At 44.1% G+C, this 19,911-nt stretch overlaps 1 protein-coding gene across 1 annotated transcript in view; it reads left to right on the forward strand.

Annotated features, from left to right (window-relative positions):
* klhl29 (kelch like family member 29) overlaps positions 1 to 19,911 on the forward strand; it is a 138,273-nt gene that overhangs the window by 73,186 nt on the left and 45,176 nt on the right. The window contains exon 8 of the mRNA XM_084560689.1: positions 11,398 to 11,596. Within this exon, the coding sequence (XP_084416815.1) occupies positions 11,398 to 11,596 (199 nt within the window). The remainder of the gene's footprint in view (positions 1 to 11,397; positions 11,597 to 19,911) is intronic.

The raw sequence follows: 19,911 nt of genomic DNA on the forward strand, positions 1-19,911 counted from the left end.
TGAAATAAGAAAGAAACCATATGGAGGAGGTTTTCTTGGTTTGTGTATTAAACTCTGCAACCATAAAGATTTGATTTTGTGGGCTCACAGATGGGGACTTTGCAAAATTTCCAACTAGCCATAACAAGCCTGATGCACAGTTTGGAGCATACGATCCCTGTCATCTGCATCGTAAAGCTACTAGCCGACTCCTCCAATCTCACACTCTATTGGAGGGGTGCAGAGGTGACTTACTCGGATGAAGTAGAAGAAATTTTCCCGCTTGTCTGAACAACCCGCCGCACTGGTCCCTGAGACGAGACACCCGGGTCAGCCTTTCTGGAGGGAGAAAAGAAGGAGTGGTGGGAAGAGAGTCGGAGTGAGAGAAAGAATCAGAGCGAGGCAGAAAGACAGAAACTGGTGGGGGGGTGATTGAGAAAAGAGATGGCGAGGACCGAAGAAAGTGAAATGGAAAAATAGCCCTTGTGTTCTGATCTGATATCCAACGGTTTGTGCCTCTGCACACAGCCATGACATCCAGGGAGCGGGGATGTGATTGAGCTCATGGTCAAGCGCAAATCTCCTGCCCATGTGTGACCGAAAAAAAACAACTTGCAAGCCTGTTGCCTGGAGAGAAGAGAGACAATAGGCTGCTTCCATAATGCCACAGGAGAAGGTTATACGACCCTGAAGGCTGAGTTTATACGCCTGGTCCAGCTCCAGCTCATCATTCCCTCCCCTGCCTCTGTCCCTTCTGCCCGTTTGGAGACAGAGAGTAGCGGAAATCACTCCCCCAGAACCTGTGACACTTTTTAATGACATGTCAGGGCAGAATGTCACAGCACTGCTGCAAAAACTCAGGCAAGGGGGAGGAAAAGCTTTAAGCCTTGAGCTAAGTTTGTGTGTGTGCTTGCATTCATCTGAGCGTGCGTGCTCGGTGTGTCTTTGTAGGCTTTCTGTGTCTCTGCATGTGCTGTGGGTTGTAAGCTGCAGGCTATAGAGTGGAAAAGTGGCATATTGAAGGCGCTGGGTAAATAATATGCAATTTTCTCTCTCCACTATGCTGTCACTAACAACCGATGGCACCAGGAAACGGGGCCCGGACATCGCTTAGAGACAGGGAGAGCATTTGAGCGTTGATAATGGTTTGCTGAGAGACACAAAGCCACCGAATGAAAGTAGAGAGCAGTGTCAGCTCTCTTTGATTGATTAGCATTGGATGTTGTGTATATGTGTCTGTACGTAGCACTTAAGTGAAAAGGGGATTTATAAAAGCCTCAGAATAAAAATAAAAAGAGTCTTTCAAGAGAGGAGCATTTGAAAGAATACGTTTTATAAAATTTAGGGAAATGTGCTTATTTGATTATTTAGTGGCTGAGTGTTAATGGTTATATAACTAAATAGATAACCGAAACACCTCAGGACTGGTGTCTATGACAACGTCCAACAAAAATAAAAACCACGCTGGAATCCGAGAGCAATTTGAGCCAAGGTGCCACCAGTCGCTGTTTCCTCTTGCAAAGCTAACGCAGCTGCAGCCTCAGCTTCTCTCCACTGGATTGCTTCTTATTCTCGCCGCAGCGTAAATTGAATTGCTTGCCTGTCTGCCCGAGTCAGCCAATGCATTTTACTTTTCTCTTCGCAGTTTTGTTTGCTCAGTTTCGCTGCTGGAAACGAGGGTAGTTTGCAATGCGAGCGAGCGGTGGCTTTTTAACGGCACCTAAAGTAGCACCCAAAGGGGGTGAGAGGGGAGAAATCCAAGGTGAAAGAGCTTGTACTTCTTCCAAGATCCAGTGACGTCACTCGTAAAGTGATCCATTAAATATAAAGCTTGCTGTTACTTACTCTTTTTTTGTCTTTTTATGTGCTAATCCGTTAATAACATCTGAGACCAAAACAGTCCACTGCATTCACTCAGGTTCCATAAGACAAACAACAGGAAAAAAAAAATAAAAACTTGTCCTGCGTCATGTTTTCTCTCTGAAGGCGCTGATGGACAGAGACCTGTCCTTCCTTTTACCCAGCAGTCTTTTGTGGGACGACCACAGACACATGGCTCCAATTATAACAGGCCACACTGTGCCAAATCCCTGAATAGGACCTCCATTACGCCTCACTTCAACATATTTCATAAAGGATCCTATCTTGCCAGGTGACTCAACCTGACAAAGGGGGCTGATTAATTGGCTCTTCGGAAAGTGGCCAACTAATGTAACCGCTAAAAAGGACAGTTAATGGTGTATTTCCGTGATAAAAAAGACCAGCCTTGCCATTAGAGAGGACCTGCTGTCCACTCATCAGAAATAACAATGGCCTGCCCTGACATTTGCAGTTCTCAAGCCAAATTAATACAGTGAAAGGTATTACTTTTTATGCTTATTAGTTTCTCTTATTATTTGGGGGGTTTTATACAATTGACTCTGGTGTGGTGTGGTGATTAAATTTTTTTTACTCCCGCACTCATTAAGAAGGAAAAAAAAATCTAATTTCAAAACAAATGATGCTATCATGGAGTAGTTAAAGGATAAAATTATCAAAGACAAAAGTGCTTTGAGGCTGAGTAGGAATATAAACCGAGTTTCCCTCAGTTTCGCTACTCATTTATGATCAGAACTACACATGACCCTTACTCTGCAAGCTTCACTTCTAATTTAGGAATTCTCCTTTTGGGCTCCACGCTCAAAATAGAAACTTTTCATCATCTCGAACACCTCAAGGAACAGTTAATTTGTTTTTTGATAAGAGGAGCTTTGTGTCACAACAATCCGTCTCGAAGAGGAACCGCTGCACAGTGAGCGGGGAATGAACGCAGATCGCAGGCCGCCGCCGCGATCTGTGACGAATACGCACTCCGAAGAGACCAGGCGATGGAGACTGATGCAGGGGGGGCGATGTTTGCTTTCTGTGCCACCTCTCCTCTTTGTTTCTTTCTTGCATTGCGCACACAAACACACATGGGGATTAACACCAAATGCCCGTCATTTTTCCACATCCCTTCTCTGCACTCAGTCGTTCACACAAGACTGGGAATCGCTCGTGTAGCGGCCTAAGTTGCATATTAGAGAGTGGACGGGATCTGATGCAAGCCAGTGAACTCTGGACCTCCATTCTCATCCGTGCCCTTTGTTGTCCCTGAGCGCACTCAGCCCCGATGTGTGCAGCCAGTCGAACCGCGGCCACTCAACCACAACCGCTGCATATCCAGAGCAAGTTAAGGGCGTCTCATCTCCAGTGGGCTCTCTCATGAACACACAAGAGCCGCACGAGCGATATGATTTGTAGAGAACAAACGAAATTGCGCTATGTGTTCAAAGGACGCAATTGTCTTTGTTTCCCCCCAAGATTTACAAAGGATAATAAAAATGTATTCCACTGTGTTATCAAAAGGAGAATACCAACGAGACACGGCTGGATGTGAGCTGAGAAGTAAGCCACAAAGTTTTATGTTAATATATAGAGAAAGCAGTCTTTCCTTTCGGGAAGTTTTTAATTAAATCAGCTGAAAAAAAATCTGCCTTTTTTTTTTTTTTTTTAAGAATGAAGTCATGCTGAAATAGGCCTCAGAGGACAGCACATTGCACCTGCCAGTAGTTGCTCAGGGCAGCGTTCAGCGTCTGTCGTCCACTACGTCTCTCTCTCTCTCTCCCTCTCCACTCCCCTCCCCTCCACCAGATCCATCCTTCTGGCTGATTTGCACACACAGCCATGCAGTCGCAAGAGCGCACAAACACGCTCAGCAAAGCGTCACTTGAATCCAAATAAAGTGCCATTTGCAGGAGCATATTTTACTCTTCCATAATGTGTTACCAGAAAAAAAAATAAAAAATAACGCACGCATGTGTTCTCTCACAGAAACCTGCACGCACTCAAAAGGCCACAAAGCTGTGGTCATCTCGGCTGAGTGGGTTTGTTAGCACTGCGAGGGTAAATATGGGCACGCGCTCTGCTGAGCACACACACACTTCTAAGTCAGTCGGCATATGTGTGTGTTTTTTTATTTTTTTATTTTTCAATTTTCATCCAGGGTTGTGTTTTAAGCGCCGTCCATTTTTCAAGCTAAAGCAGACGCGTACTTCTCTCCGCTCAGAGCAAAGCAAATAGATATGACCGTCCGTGTGCCATTTATTTGATGCCGCCGTGGCACTGAATCATTTTACAAATGCACACACACACCCCCGCACACAGTAAGAGGCGTTAGTCCTCACTGACAGTAGTGGAATGGGAAATGCTCAGTGGACATTTGTCATCTGTGTTAGCGGATGGCGGCCTCCCGGCTGCTTCTCTGCTGCCTCTGACAGATCCGAGAGGCTCCCTGTTAGACACATTATCCCTGCCTTTCAGCGAGCTCGACCTATTCAGATCTCCTGTCCACCCGCCTGAAAATGTGTACGAGTGTGAATAAACTGTGAAGAAGAAGTGAGTTTTCCTCGCAAGCTTCGCTCGTGGGTGCAATCTGACGGGCCTGCAGGGTATGCTCATCCGCCGGCAACGTGAATGTTGACGTGGAGTGTTTGTGTGCTCGACCGGTGTGTGCAAGATGGAGAACACTGGTGAAAAGGAGTCAAAAGGTGTTACGCTGTATAAGTGGGTGAATAAACGCTCCATGCAGCGGGGAGCCTGGAATAGAGGTGTGTGTGCAGGCTGACGAGCTAAAGAAGAAGCGTCTCCATATGTCCTCCGTCTCCTGTGGATACTTTCCATATGTTCCACGTGTTTGAACTCCTGATTGGAAATGGGAAAAGATCGTATGCAGTAGGCTCGGTGTGTTGCCGTTGGCACAGTGGCGGTTATAATTTGCATCCATTAGATGCCATCTCTGTTTAAAAATGTACAAGGGTTGCTTGGCTGAGTAGGCGAGGAGATGGAAAGGGAAGGGGGCCCGCGTTCGCTCTGCGTGCCTGTGCATGAGAGTGATTGCTTGAGAGCCTTGCTGGAGATGGAGAGAAATGCCGTCGGATACATGCCGCCTCCTCTCATCTGCTGAGAGCACGTCAGTCACTGTCAGTGTCGTGAGTGCTCTCATTTACCTGTTTCATGTCACACGCACGCACACATATGGACAAAGGAAAATCGAAGCCTTTTAGCATGCAGTTTACACGGCATGCATTTAGAGTATGCCCTCTTTACTCTCCGTGCTTCCAGAAGATGGTAAAAGCTGTCACGCTTTAGTCGTCATCAATATTTACAAGAGTTAAAGGTACAGTGCAGAACCTTTGTCTCCCCCTTCTGTCAATGACAGTAATTCCACTGTTGACATGTGTGTTATACCTACACTGTGCAGTCTCTCAGTCCCTCTTTTCTTTCAGTGCTCCACACCAATGGTAATCTGTGTGTGTCCTCGCCATCAGTTCTTTTGTAGACTGTAATCCTTCCCCTGAATTTCATTTTTTTTTTAATCTGGAGCATCAGATACTATTCTTTTTTTTCTTTTTTTTCTCGTCGGGATTATTTTTCCTTCTTTCTGACCGCTACAGACTGTTTGCTGTGTTTTTTTCCCCCCCTCCAACATGCTCCTAGTCGCCGTAGGCAGCTCCGACGCCGTTGCCACGTTTGTTCCCCTCTTCACAAGCGGCAAAAAGTCACTGCCGGTGATGCTAATATAAATCACACTGCTACCGGCGCGCCAACGTGGGAGCGACCTCGCAGACACCAGATTTAAAACTCTGGTGTGCTGCCAAATGGAGAGAAATTTACCTGCCCATGTTCGCTTGGCAAGAGCTCGGCTGTAACCGATGTCCTGCATTAAAGCTCTAACGCACAAGGTTGGAGCCCATTTATCAAGTATTCTACTTACTTGTAGGGTGTTATTGAACACAGGGACCTAATTGGTGCAGAGATTACATATATGGTCTGTGCAAGGCCGTGCTGGCGTTGCATTGGCGCATATTGAGTCTGAAAGAAAGGAGGAAAACAGATATAGAAGAAAAAAAATAAATGCATGAAAGATCGTTGCTAATTTACTTTTTAATAATAACAATATATGATCTGACAGGAAGGTGGTGTAAATATGCTATTAGTGTAATATAACTATCATGGATTGTATGAATACAAGTAGGTAATTAATGACTTGTGTTATATGCACACACACATACACCTGCGCCCGGCACCAGCCAGGAGAGGGCCGACCCATCACCGGATCCCTTCCAAAAACAGCCCCCAGGCCCTGAGGAGGGAGCCTGCTTAGTAGGGAGCTGTCAGTCTAGATTTTGTAGGTTGCAGGGAAACAGGGAAGATAGGAGCCCGGCCCTCACCTTCTACAATATGTTTCTGAGATACTGAAGTGTCAGCCTTTCAAACTGCTTTAACCAAGATTTCATAACATAATAGGCACGATTCTGCAGTTTGTGTTTTAGGCTTATTAGGCTCACTCATATATTCATATACATACCAGACATCTCACCTGTAATTGAATTGCTATTTTCACTGACATTGTGTTATGCCCCTGTGCACCTATTTATTGTCATAACAGTGACATTATGAGCACACTGTATAACCACTAAGCGTTTCTACAGTGAATATTTTAAATGCCAGCTCGGCCCGTTCTTTTCATTCATCATCAATCTCTCATTTAACATACAGCACCTGTACCTTGCTTTATTATATGCTGCATATATTCAGATGTACAGTATGTATGAATTAGTATGTATGAGTTCCTCCCTCTGCTTTCCTCTCCTCCTGTCCTCTGCCCGGCTGGCATCGAGCAGATGAGCCCTCTGCATATGAGCTGGGTTCTGCTCACATTTAAAGGGAGTTTTTCCTTACCGCCGTCACCTCAGTGCATGCTCTGGGGATATCAGGCTCTGGGAACTTTGAGCGTGTTGAAAACAGTTTGGGTCGTTGTGGACGCTATATAAATAAAATTGAATTAAACAGTAAATAGAACTGAAAGTTCAACCCAATATAATACGAATCGCTTGCCATTTATAGAGTAATTTGCATTTTTTTTAGAAAGGTTAAAATATAGTGTTTATATCATGAACATTTTCTAATTTGCATTAAATGTTGGGAATGTTGCTAGCTTTGCAAGTCATTGGTTATTATGCAGTATTTGAGAAAGCAAAGTTTTGATGTCATAGTAGCGCAGATTAAGGGTCACAGGGTCTTAAAGTGATTACACTGCACCTTAAGGGGAACACGAACCTCTGATTTCATAGTATTCCATGTGACTGATGTTGAGACATTTCCCTCAAAACCACAAATGTGAATCTCATTTATTTTAAAAGGAAACACAACGGCCTCGAGTAAACAGTATTTGCAATAATTTCTGCTTGAGTAGTTTCAATGGCTGGCACGAAGCAGAACTCCTTTTTTTATTTATTTTTTTATTTTTTTTCGTAGGGTCTGACACTTTGGATTTGAATATTAGCACCAAGTGTGCAACTCTCCCTCATTTCCATGCCGATATATGCGTGTGTGGGAGGACGAGCGAGGAGCGGGAATGGAGGTGGAGAGCGAGGCAGAAAGTGAAAAAGGAGTGGGAGAGATAGTGAGTTAGTTAGTTAGAATTAGAGATGAGAGTAATTCTTTTATTTTAGAAACTGGGGGGCAGAGGGAGGAAGGGAGTCAAAGTAAAGAAAAGCAGACAGCCCCTGTTCAACCTGCACACACACACAGGGGATATCCCACACTGTTTATAGGGCAATTGAGTCATGGCCGTTTATTTAATCATCAGAGGTCGGCCTCGGACTGTACATAGTTTTAACCTTTTTAACAAGATCTATGGTCAAATCAGCTTTCGCACTGAGCACAGCATCGAATTATCATCAGCTGAGGCCCAAAAGAACCCACGGTTACCTCTTAGTATTAACATACTGCAGACATTACTGCTGGATGCACCCATCTGTCTCATTCTGTATTCCTGTGTGCATATCTCTGTGTCTGTATGCTTGTGTGGGTGTGATTTGGGGCGGATATTTACCTGCATGTGGTAGCTGTAGCCTTCCTTACCTTTTTGCAGAGACCAGATGCTCTCTTTGAGGTAGTTTTACTGCCATTCAGAGATATTTGGCAAGTGAAGAGAGGCTGCAACAGATGTGGGTTTGTACGTAGCTAGGATTTGCAGATGGTACAGTAGGATGCTCTTTTTTTTTTTTTTGGTTCTTGTTTTCCACAAGTAAGAGAAAACATACCTGCTGAGCTTGTGTGTGCGTGTGTGAATGATGTGGGTGTGGTAATAAAATGTGCAGAGACAGTGCTTCGTGGAGCTGTTGCACAGATGTCCAGCATGCCTTGAACTCGTGAGCTGCTGACTGGTTGTGCCCAAAGTGTTTTAAATCTTCAAACTCTGAAAGCAGCCATTTTCTAACATTAATGCACGAGAAAAAGGAAGTCATCTGGTAAAGGAACGTACTTACTCTACAATGATCCGCCACAACATTAAAACCACTTGCAGGAGAAGTAAATAACATTGACCATATTGTGACAATTCAATGTTCTGCTGGGAAATTTTTGGACCTGGCATTCATGTGGATGTACCACCCACCTAGACCAGACCAGGCACCCCCACCCCAATGACACTCCTTAATGGCAGCAGCCATCCCCAGCAGGATGCAGCCTGACACAGTGACATACACAAAAACAGTTTCGGAACAACTCAAAAAAACGCGAAGAACAGCACAAGGTGTTGACCTGGCCTCCAAATTCACTAGACCCCAAACTGATCAAGTATCTGTGGGATGATCCACAGAGGCCCCTCCCCTCAACCCATAGGACCCAAAGGCCCCCACTAGCAACATCCTGTTGCCAGACACCACAGGACACCCTCAGAAGGCCCATGTCCATTCTCTGATGAGTCACAATATTAGGAAGGTGGTCATAATGTTATGCCTGATCGGTGTATATTTCAATATTTTAGTCAAATTGATATGTGAGGTTTGGGAAACCGCAACAGGAAACCAGAACAAGTGACGAAAACCACACAACATGCAAATTCCACTACTGAGCAGACAAATTTAAAGCCAGTCCACCTGCCGCTCCAAATAAAAGCAAAGTTTCAAGATGCACCCGCTGGCGCTTGGGCACATTTATTTCTGCTGTGCCACTAAGGCCACCACCTGGCTGAGACTGCCCCATATACAACTTTAATTTAGCTCTGAGGGTCAGACCGGTCAGCGACGGACCTATTTCAGATGACCTGCTCATGCACAAACATGATCTCATGATCCAAAATCTACTTTAAATAAAACAAAATCATTATCCCCTCTTCCTCATATTGCCATAATTTGAACAAAATTCTTCTGAAAACACTTTCTGGTCACATATGCAGGTTATTTTGGCCACATCCGATCACTGGCATTAATAACATGATACCAATTCCTGAGAGTAATGTAGGTGAGGTTGTGGCAGACCTGGAGAAAAGTAGCTTGTAATGGAAGTCCAGGGCAGTAAGCCTGAAGATTAAGTCCTCCATTTGAGTGTGACATGACTCGGTAACTACTGGGGCAAATCTCCCACTATGGAGGCAATTTAATTGGAAGTGGTAGCCTCTCTTGAGCTCGGAAGTCTTCCCACAAGAATATCTTGGCATTCTAAGTAGCTTGCTTTACCTTCTTGCTGTGTTTGAGCTGAAGTGTTTATGCGGGTATTGAGCTGTTTGTGTGATCAACTGTGCTCTGTGCATTCGCTGGATAAGAGAAGCAGACACTCCCAACTGCAGGACAGCGTCTCACTCCCAGCTCACCCGTAGAGGAGGGACGTCATCAGCAGATTTCTCCGACTGCCGCGGAACATCACATCCTCTCTCCGATCTTTGTTGTCTTCCCGTCAAATCACTTCAGCTCATCTCATCCTTTATGTTTTACTGCTAGTCTTCTGTTTTTTTTTTCCACATACCATGGCTTTACTTGTCCTCCCGCCTCCCCTCTCCCTCGCTCCCTCTTGCAAGTCTCCTCTCCTCTCGGTCCCTCTCTGCGCTGTCTTATTTCTTTCCTTCTGGTCAGATGAGCCCAGGACATCGGTAGAGAACAAATGGGACACATGCCAGAGTAAAAAGGCCTCAGGTGGGGGAGAGGGAGAGAGATGCTTAGGCAGAGTGTCAGCTTATTATTCGTCCTTCCCTCAATGATGTTTCTCTGAGTCTGTTGTTTTGTCGCCCTCCCAGCGCCACTCGGTCACATCGCTCTGAGCCGAGAGGTCAGCGGGGTCAATCTCCACCCAGCTCTCTATCGCTCTGTCCAAGCTTGTTTACAGCTTTTACTGTCCACTTAGATGAGACTCCCATGTGGGCATACATGCACTTGTACACACATACTGGGGGCAAAATAAATAAATAAATAAAAACTGCAGCCAGAGCTATAGACAAGGTTGCCATGGCAACAGTCTGCCCTTCCTCTGTGTCTGAACACCTATATAGTATAAGCATACATAAATGAATGTATACCCAGCGATGGAACAGACATTAGCAGAAACGTTCACGTTGCTTTAGTCGACGATTTTCACCATTCAGGTTCAAAGCCTAATCATCACGAACCAGTTTAGCGTCCCGGGGAATTAAAGGGGCAAATTCTTTAAGCCAAAATCATGTCAAATGAATCTTTTTATTTTTCCTTAAAATCATGTCAAATGAATCTTTTTATTTTTCCTTCTACGTCGAAACAAAATAAACTAGCTGACGGCGCTGCAGCATCTTGGCTTGAATGGCTTGTGATTAGCCAGAACTGGGTATAAATTTAGCTGCGAAAGAACATTAGCTATCTGCTGAAAGATTTAATTTGGAGATGGAAAAAAAAGAAAAAAAATTAATAAAAATCAGAAGCAGAAGCTAGATGTACCCCCCGCTGCCTCGTTTCAGCTCTGACAGCGCAACCAAATGCACATATGAAAGTGAGATGGCACTCAGATCTTACAGAAAAGTTTGCAAAATGTTATCCGAGGCTTCTTGTTCGGTGATGAATAACTTTTAATGACTGAATTAAGAGTGGGTCCCGAGAGCTGCTTTTGAAAAAAAAACTACGTGTGTGAATCCGCTTATGATGTTGTTAAAGCAAAAGTCGGGATCTTTGAAGGTTTTTCTGCATTTAGTTGCAGGTATGAACATAATTAAACTAAAGCTTTGAGGCCTTGACACTGACAGATCTAATGGGTTGGATACTGCCGGATTTCTTCACACTATAGTTTATTTTCCCGTCTTCTTTCAAGATATTGTAAGAGAAGGTATTTGAAGAGCAGATAAACATTTATAGTGAATTTGGGTCTTATTCCAACTGTTCCGTCAAAGCCGTTCTGTCTTTATTTACTGATTCTGATCCGCAGCTCTTTGATCACCACGGTTTCACACAAAGTAACTTAAGTTAAGCTCTTTTTTTTCTTTTAACCAGTGTTTGCTTTTGTCTCTTCCTTTTCCCCCTTTGTGTTCTGAGTCCTGATTGCAGGATCCAACATCTAATCATTCCTCTTCCTCCTTTATGTCTGCCTCCTCAGCATCTGTCGGAGCTGTTAGCGACGGTGCGTCTTCCCTTCATCCATCCGTCCTACCTGCTGAACGTCGTGGACAACGAGGAGCTGATAAAATCGTCCGAGGCGTGCCGCGATCTGGTCAACGAAGCCAAGCGCTACCACATGCTGCCGCACGCCCGGCAAGAGATGCAGACGCCCAGGACTCGGCCAAGACTTTCCGCTGGTATATATATATATACACACACACACGCGCGCACATATAAGCAAAACACAGATTTGCTGGTGTGCATCATCCTTGGCCTGGCTTTGGTGGAGGTCACACGAGCTGCCTCCCAGTTAACTGACCCAGAACACAGCGTGCATCCACACACACATCCGCTATTCATATTTCACTGCGGCCCGGTGACAGAGAGGTCAGATCTCCACAAGGAGACCCTCGAGTTGCCACTGCATTTTATTGATTCTAGCCCACAACTGGAAAAGAATGATTTAGACCTCCGTAATGTTGTTTTGCACAAAGCCACCTCAAAATACCTGAATGTGCACTTTGGCAACAGTTCATATTTCCAAACATCACAACGGCTTTATTGTTTTTTCAGACAAATCTCTTCCATGAAAAGTCGAACTCGGCCAACAGCAGCGACTTTTATCAGGGCTTTACGTGCTAAAGAACAACCTCAGCACATAAACATCCCCTAATGACTTTTTAACACCAGCTAGGCGCAGTCAGGTTTCTTGCCTTCTGAGCATGCCGACAATCATTCACTGTCTGACTGCCACCGATGTCCAAGCCGTTTGAAGACGGCGTTTGTTTACATCGTTAAAATCAAAGAATAATTCATGGAAATTGGAAGGCGCCTGCAAATTGCTTTTGGCCGTTGGATTTTTCCCCCAGGTCGGCCAGGACTCCACTCTTTCCCCTGTAAAGAGCTGCCTAATTATAGTGTCTGCATGGTATTATGAGTTTCGCACCAGCACACCTTACCATTCAGCACAAGTTATTTTCTGCTTGGTAGAATAAAGATAATTGCCTAACAAATGGCACTTTATGGAGAGGTCAGTTTACCAGCCGATTGTTGTCCAGCCATCGTGTTTATTTGCTAATAAACAAACATGGAGAGTATTGTGTTGGGTCAGTATTTTAGCATCTTTAATTGCCCTTAATGCAGTCGCATGCAGGCTTTATAAAGCCTCATGGGAAAAGACATTTGTGGCATTACATACCCTAAGCGCCATCCCATTACTCATCCACGATCCAGTTGTTTCTTTTTGTTCCCAGCACTTTCTTGAAGCATATTCTGTCAAGGCCCATTTTATTGTGTTTGGTATGTGCATATGTTATGCGTTCTACATCCCCATTATGCAGGCTGAAGTGTGTATTGATTCACAGTAGCCCGTGGCTCTGTACAACAGAATTATATAAATGCATAAATGCTGCCGGGATGAATACATTCATGATGCATTATACCCCAATGGCTCGATGAATAAGAAATATATGTAAGTTTTCCCGATCAAGTTTTGAACTCGTCTTGAAGCCAAAGTTCTTATTATGACTGACTAGCTGAGCCGAGCGTTTCATCTCTGTTTGTGTACTCCGGCCGTAAATATTCTGTACCTGGCACCCAGTGTGATCATATGTACGCTTGTAGGCCCGAGTGTGTTTATTATGCCTGAGCGTGTATGTGTCAGCAGTCGTGATTGCTTGTCTGCATGCATGTGCAGCTCAACCATCTGCTGCACTGGACAGGGTGGGCTCTGCACAGCGGGGCGCGTGGTCACTGGGACTGCAGTGAAGACGCGGCAGTGGCGGCGGCAAGAAAGATGAGATACAGCCTGGAAGGGGAGTTCGAGGTTGTTGGATAAGAAAGTGGAAGGACGTGAGAGAACAGGAGGAGAGGTCAACACGTGGTCAGAGAGAGAGAGAGAGGGAGGGAAAGAGGGAGGGAGAGAGGAAGAGAAGGAGCCAGGGGGATCAGAAATGAAATTTGAAGGGCAGACATTTGATTGAGTTTATTCCTTGAGCATGTGTCTCCTTGTGTAAGCAGTAAGTGGGTGTTTGTGTGTGTATTTTAAATGTGCACAAGCAGATGGGGCACCACCTGAGCTGGGCTGATAAGTCTGTCAAGCGGAAAAAGAAAGGAAAACTGCCATCCGTGAAGCACTTCTTGCTGAGCGCAGTCAATCTGTGAACTTGTGAGTCGCGTGCATATGTGCGGTGTATTACTTTGCGCGCGCGTGAGTGTGTGTCTGTTCATGCATGGGCACATGTCTGAAGACCTCACACATTCATTCATTCCGCTTGCGATAAACAGGAATTGAATTGCCCTCTTTCAGCCTCTAAATTTAAGTTACTCTTGTGAGACAGATTTTTAATTAACATTTTTTCACATTCGGAGCCCTGACCTCAGGTATTTCTATACCATTTGTTCGTAGAGACCAACCAGTGCTAGATTACTGTGACCAAAACAATATTGGAGTCTAAAACACGAAACAAGGAACGCTAGTGATATATATTCATTTTTAACAAGCGTATAAGATAAGCAATTTTTATTACAATCTCTTAAATTGTTTGGCAAAGCAAGAAGTGTGCTATTTGGGGAGTATGCTTATTGTTTTTCTTCACATGGGTTTATCACGGGAGACGATGAGACTCGGTATGTTAATTAGCGCGCTTTAGACTTGCGAGGAGGCGGAATCTGTTGGCTCTGACGGAGCCAGACCAGCTGCTTTCTCTCCGCTTTCAGTCTCTTTTGAAGCTAAGCTAATCGGCTGATGGCTATGTCGCCTGATGGATCGATAGGAGAGCTCTATCAATCTTCTCAAATAATTGCCTCTTTTAAAGAAATAAGGATTAGGACGTTATTAGAGTATAATTCAAGTGCGGAGGCCGCATGTCTTTAGGTTGTCCGATACGTCCATACAGCCTGTTATTGTGAAAGCGATATTTCAGGAATGCCTTGATGGATTTTTTTTAAAATTTGTCACATGTCTACTTTGACTTATAGTTGAAATTATTACAGTTGTGTAAGTTAAAGTGGCCAGAACTCAAGAAAGGTCATTTTGTATCCAAAAGGTCAAAGGTCAGTTCGCTGCAACACCATACTGTGCTGCTAAAACACCACCATGTGGTTGGCATACAACAATTTCAGCATCAAGACCAGTACGTCTCCTAAGGTTGTCGCGGCAAACGTGTTAACAATGATAACGTCAATGTTGCTCCAGTGTTGATAGCTAGTTGCTCACCTTGACTGCAGTTTGATGCTGGCCAGCATGGTTGCGTAGATTTTTGTCTGGACTGTCTCCATTTTTCCCAACAACCACGCAGCAATATCTTGCTATTTATAACACGCAGTATATGGGCTAAGGAATATAAATATAGTATAAAGCTGGCATGGACAGTAGTGTTTGTAAGACATAATTATGCAGTGTGAACTTAGTTCTTGTAGGAGATAAGGAGACAATAAACCCAATTAAAGCAGAAAATAAAGAAGCCATTGTCTTTTTAACCACAAGCAAAGGTCAGAGGCACTGTTCCAACATCTAGTGGACCGCAATCAGCAGGTTGAATTTTTTTTTCCCCCACAATTTTATCCCACATTGCTGGTGGCCTTGCAACCCACTATGTGGGCCAGCCCATCTGGCAATTGCCAGATTTGCCAGATTGCCAGTCTGAGCATGCTGGGCAGTTAGTGAATAGTGGCTTTCCTGCTGAAAACACCTGTCGGCTGTTGGTGGAAAAAAACACCCCGACGAGGGAGCCGTGCAAATGAATTTAAAAACATAAAGTTACAGGACGCTAAATTATTATGAAGCACACTAAAAGATTCTGTTCAGCCGAGGGGAACTGCAAAACGGCTGCAGATTTGACCAGTTTTTATACATAAATATGGATTTATTTTTTGACAGTCAAAATGTTACCAGTTGCATAAATGCGCTTGCATCATTTCTGAGATGATGTACATTTACTAGTTCCATGTTTTTTACAAATTAAGCTCATAACTCATGTCAAGGATTAGATAACCGCTAATATGAATATTAATGGCCTATGAAGACACAATCTGCAGTGTGTTTATAGGATAGAATAACATGGATGATTTTTTTTTTTTTTCAGTTCAACAAAAATGGAGACATTTTAATGAGCACTTGCTCCATTAGCTGTAAGCAACAAAAAAAAAAAAAGAAAAAAGAAAAACTTAGTTCTGTCGTGGCTGAATAGAAGCAGATGGTTTTTACACGCCCTTTAATTGTCTTGTTTTTCCAGGCTTTTCTTTAAATAGACTCCCGCTGCGCTGCTTTGTTGGAACTTCTTTACTCAGTTCCTCAGTGTTTATTGATTGTGGATCAGTCACTTCAACAGGTCCTGGCGTATCAACACACCGTTCCGCTCTGCGTGTTCGCCGCTTAGAATAGGTTTGAAGCAAACTCTTGAGTGTCACGTGAGCGGGGGAGAGTCATAAAAGTCAGTGGAACGGCCGTGACATGCAGTTTTATTTATTTTTTAACTGCCTTGTTAACTAAGACTGGGAGTCTTTTGTCTCGCTTTTTAACTCATTTTTCAATTCTGGAGGGCTTTATTGAGTGGATGCTCTGCTCATTCATTTTATTAGACGCTAGTTAAGGAGACAGAAAAAGATATTGAGCATAAAAATTGTCTCTGTGTAATCTTCATCTGAGTTTTAAATTTAAAGAGTGGTACGTAAGCTTGGGTTTTTCTAAGCCTAGATGGTGTTTTTTTTTCAGAAAACAACAGTTTGAATGTTTTTTTTGTATCGTACCTCAGTTTTTTTCTGCAACTGTGAACTTTTCAGGAAGGCAGGGGGTATGTAGCCAGTAACAGCTTCCTGTCTGTCTCATTCGGCCAGAGAAGAGTCTTGTGTAAAGTGAAAACTAAGAGCATTTTGTAATGAATCGGTGGCGTTTCGTGTGGTTTATGTGTATCCATTTGCTGCTAATTGGTTAATTAGACTGTGGATGTGCATCTGATTAACTGTCATTAGACTTTCCGGGGGGGGGGGGATTAAACAGCCGCCGGTGCAGTGAATTTCCACACAAACAGTTTAGGCGTAAGTCACAGGCTGCACTCTGACTTTCTCGTTGCTGACATATGCACAAAACACGTGTTTGTGCGCCAGAGAGGAAAGTTTTCTTTAGCGTACATGCTGTGTGTGTGCGTGAGCGTGCGCGCGCGTGCGTCCAGACGAACTCATATATTACGCTCCCATTTTCTTGTCTCCACATGTGTCGCTGTGCCTCGGCTCAGAGGAGGGTGGAGAGCGCCAGGGCAAACTGTTAACTCAACCCAGCCAAGTGGAATAGCACTCAGACAAATGAGCTGTAATGACTAGGAGACGCGGGGGTCCAGCTCGGCTCACACTGTTTCTCTGTCTCGCTCGCACACACTCACATTGTTAAACCTTTAAATGCATACACTGTGGGAGGGAATCCTTAAACAGTAGCCCTACTTTTTCCTCCCGCTCCGTCTTTCTCCGTGTCCCTTTCATCATCTGTCTATCAAGCGTTCATGTATAAAAAGGCAGCAGAGTTAAAAACTACAGTAACACACAGCAGGGGCAGCCGCAACTGAGATGAGACTTTGTGCATGTTGCAGGTTCACTTGGGCGTTTGTGTATGTAATCATGCCTTATACATGTTTGCAGTTGCAGAATACTGACTCCAAAGCCGCCTAGAACAAAATTTTCTTCTTAAACTGAGATCAGACCTGTGCCTTGTGTTACAGCAGGACATACTCTGCTCCCAAAATCACTCTGGAAATGTTGATATCAAATCTTATTGACCATTTCACATTCCTGCAGCACAAGGCAAGCCAAATAAAACACTACTGCGCAGGTTGTGTGGTGGTCTGATACGGCTTGGTTTCATTAGAGCAGCCCGCACAATGAAGTGGTTTGTGCCACGATTAAAGAAAAAAACAGGCTGTGCCGTGGGGTCCGAGGGTCCGAGGGCCCGTGGGCATGACATTCGTCTATTCATTCACACCTCCGCCAGCCAGCAGCTCCTTGGAGAGCCGGCGTAACGTGCCGCCGCTGCGAAGAAAAGGAGTACAAGATTCACACCTTGTAAGGGGAGCATAAAAGATCGCCAGATGACTTTCCTCAGAAGTCTGCCACCTACTGCTTTTGGCTCTGGTTCGATTAACAGTCTGCCTCAGTGATCCCCCTTCTCGTTTCCTCAACTGCTCCTCAACCGCAGTGACAGTGGCTCCTTTCTACTTTTTTTTTTTGTGGAATAATTGAATTTATTTGTCATCTTTCTGTCTGGCTGCACACCCTCAACACTAACCGTTAAGCAAGGCGATGGTGACGGGGAAGCTGTCAGCAGTTTGGAAAGACAATTATAAGCTTTGCCTTTTTTTTTTTTTTTTTTTTTTCATGTCAGGACTGTGTTGATTATTGTCCTGTTCTGTGTAATTATTCAGCCTGGTTTGTCTTTTAGAGCCAATGCAGCGTGAGATTACTCTGTTTCACCTCTCATACTGGAAAAAGCAGGATGCAGGAGAATGTGCCAGAAATGTCTTAATCGCTCTGTGTGAAGAGTGCCCTTCAGCGGATCCTCTTCCGATTTTATTTCTGGAGTCGGAGATGGTATTTGAGGAAGGGAGAGGGAGGGAGAAAGAAACAGAACAAGTAAGCTCAACAGAGTGAAAGTCGGATGCAGCAATTCACTGGAGAATTGGGAGTATGCGGTTTTGATATTCCTTCAGCTTACCGGCGAAATCTCAAGCAAACACGCCAATCTTGGCTCATAAATGTAACATGGTGGCAGTAAATCCAGATTAGTAACCTCTGGTCTGCAGCCAAAATTAAGGTTCCTTCCGCTTGACCTTTTGACTAGTGACTACTGTCAGCCTGAGCTACTGGGAAGGAGGGAAAGGGAGCTGGAGACGGGTGAGCGATTGCCTCGGCTGCTGCCAAAAAACTTGACTCATTCTGTTCCTGAGCTGCAGTTCGTGCTCAGACCCAAAGTGAACAGCATTTACAGGAACACGGATCAGCCTCAGCATCGTTCATGCCACATCTGGCACTTTGACCTGCCGTACCTGCTTCAAGGCTGGAAGGCTGCTTCAGCCTCATCCAATATTCAACAGGGAGCCTGCTTTAAGCTGTGACATTGCATGTGCTGATGGTACAGATTTGGTTGGGGGGGGATTGTGGGTGCCTGTGTGCCCACGTCAAATCATGATGTATGAGATTTAACCACCACAAGTTTGAGTTCAAGGGTTACTTCTTCCAAAACTACACAAACATAGTTATTCTTCTCTCTAGCTGTGTCTTGCTACTTTTTCTTTTCCACTCAGGTTTTGAGTCCCATCGGTCCTGTAGATTTGTCAAAACGATACACAACTTTAAAAATTAAATAGGAACATCTCTTTTCGGCGACAGTGTCCCAGTTACTTTGGAAAATCAACAGCACAAACCCTGAACTACTTTCCTCTGTAGAAAGATGTTCACACTGAGTCTTGTACTGGGGATTGGGTTTAAAAATAAAAATTCCCCAATCAAATTAAATCAGCCAAATCTTCATGGCCGAATATTGACCTGGTGAGTGAGACATTTGAGTGAACTGAGCCTTTTGACATGGTTCGAGGATGCGTATAGATTTGAAAAAGGGTTTCACTTCCAAATACGCCAGCCAGTCACCGGAGCACTCTTTTTTTTTTTTTTTTTTGCTGACAGACTGCAACAAAGCACACATGCGCGGACGCCCACGCGCACATGAAATGATTCACACCGTACCTCCTTGGACACTGACATTATTCGGCAGCCTTTGGCACCCTGATCCTCACCATAGCAAATTAACACCCTGGGAAAGAAATCATGGGATTAGCAAGGAAAAAAAATACTAAAAAGAGAGAACAGAGAAGCGGCAGAGATAAGAGGAAATGGTTATGGACCGGCGGTGTGAGATATAAGTGGCTCTGAGCCCTACGAGGGAGACAGACTGCTGGTGTCACTGTGGCCGTGACAACCATTGACTCCACTTTTCTTCCCCCATTTATACAATATATGCATATTTTTCCATATATATATATATATATATATATATATATATATATATATATATATATATATATATATTCATGCAAATGGCACTGTAGTTAACGTGAGATTTTTCCTTTTTTATTTATTAATTTATTTTTTGTCAGACTAGACTAGATGGTTGTTTGTCATTGTCATCTGCGCCGTCCTGTGATTTATGTGCTCAATGTCTGCAAACCAGATAGATTTGATAGAGGACAGTAATAAAGTTAAAGACTAATGAAAAAGCAGAGCTGAAACTGTCATAATCTCCCTTCATGAACAATAGTTCTTTCGTAAAGTATAGACATGCATGTGTTTCAATTTCAATCTAAACATTAAGGAGGAGGTATGCAGCAAATATGAAGAAGTAGAGAAGTTGCTTGGAAGTGGTGGTTATATTAACATACAAATCTTTAACACTGAATCCCCAAGCTTAATGGGGAGACCGGGGTCACTGCCCGGATCAGTAGCTTTTGGCAATAGCTCCCCTCACTGGTGA

Source organism: Chelon labrosus (assembly GCF_963514085.1).
Source record: "Chelon labrosus genome assembly, chromosome: 14".
Taxonomy (NCBI): domain Eukaryota; kingdom Metazoa; phylum Chordata; class Actinopteri; order Mugiliformes; family Mugilidae; genus Chelon; species Chelon labrosus.